The sequence below is a fragment of the Aplysia californica genome, unplaced genomic scaffold, assembly GCF_000002075.1.
Source record: "Aplysia californica isolate F4 #8 unplaced genomic scaffold, AplCal3.0 scaffold00817, whole genome shotgun sequence".
NCBI classification, from domain to species: domain Eukaryota; kingdom Metazoa; phylum Mollusca; class Gastropoda; order Aplysiida; family Aplysiidae; genus Aplysia; species Aplysia californica.
The window spans coordinates 186,455-187,717 of record NW_004798087.1 but is presented as its reverse complement, the minus strand read 5'-3'; the positions used below and the strand labels follow the sequence as shown (position 1 = coordinate 187,717).

At 46.3% G+C, this 1,263-nt stretch overlaps 1 protein-coding gene across 1 annotated transcript in view; it reads right to left on the bottom strand.

The window, feature by feature from the left end:
- The window catches only part of LOC106013344 (autotransporter adhesin BpaC-like), a 2,238-nt gene extending 2,100 nt beyond the window's left edge, over positions 1-138 (bottom strand). Inside the window, exon 1 of the mRNA XM_013088816.1 lies at positions 5-138. Within this exon, the coding sequence (XP_012944270.1) occupies positions 5-138 (134 nt within the window). The remainder of the gene's footprint in view (positions 1-4) is intronic.
- Between the last annotated feature and the right edge of the window lie 1,125 nt (positions 139-1,263).

Genomic DNA, 1,263 nt, shown 5'->3' with positions numbered 1-1,263 from the left:
AAACAGCCGACTTTCCCCCATCTGATCCCCTCCCTGACCAAACAGCCCACTTTCCCCCATCTGATCCCCTCCCTGACCAAACAGCCGACTTTCCCCCATCTGATCCCCTCCCTGACCAAACAGCCGACTTTCCCCCATCTGATCCCCTCCCTGACCAAACAGCCCACTTTACCCCATCTGATCCCCTCCCTGACCAAACAAAAAGGAAGGAGACAAATGGGTAGATAAACTATATAAGACGAAAGTTTACGACAGAGGGTCAGAAATTCTCCACTTGGGTTTGATGTCAAATAGACATGGTAGTTCTCCTTGCTGTGATTCTACTCTATGTGTTATAGGGATGTAGTCTAGAATGTTCTATGTGAGCTCAGTAGGCAGGTTAGTTCTGGCAGACGAGCAGGTAACTCGCCAGACGACGTCGTTGTCTCAATGGTCGACCTGGAGTCCCAAACTGACGTCGATCAAGCACTTAGCCCTCCAGGCAAGGACGATCGACACCACCAGCTATCATCGTCTCCAGATCTTTAAACATCTGTCCTTAAATGACACTTTGTATGGTCGTTGGTAGAACGTTCCACCTAAAGATGACTGCCGTGCGACTGTGGACAACGCTTCTCTTCTCACCCAGAACTGTAACCAGATGGCTATTGATACCATACTTACATTACTTATTGTTGTGTCATGTGGAGTTATGATGCAGGATGTGGGTGCGCCCTATGTGTGAAGGGGAACGCATGCGCGAAGATAACGAGACCAGCATGCCTTGACTGTATATTATCAAACTTTGAATTGATTTCTTGTTTTTGTATTTTAAGAAAAATTATATAATGTGTATGCAATTATTTCTTTGAGTAAAGGAGATTGAACTGTATTGATCCATATATATGCGGAAAGTATAATTTGGTCGCCCCAGGTGGGCGAAGTTGTCTGATTCCTTTCAGACCGGAAGGTTGATACTGTGTCTATGGTGAGGTTGTGCCAAGAGCTGTTGGCATAGAAAGAGTAACGTTCTGATATGTAATGGGTTGGTCGACTACCAAGGTTAAGTAGTATGCCTAATCTGTCGCGCTGAAAGCGAATTTTTTTTGTCTGGACTCTTTTCCGTGACCAGATGGCCCGTGCTACGGTAGACTGACTTACAGTTTTGTTGCGAGGTGGTAGTTCCGCAGAGACCATGATAATCTGAAGAATGATGACTTGATAAAGTATGTTGGACCGTTGGACACACTCCCTCCCCTCCCTCCACTCCCTCTCCTCCCTCCA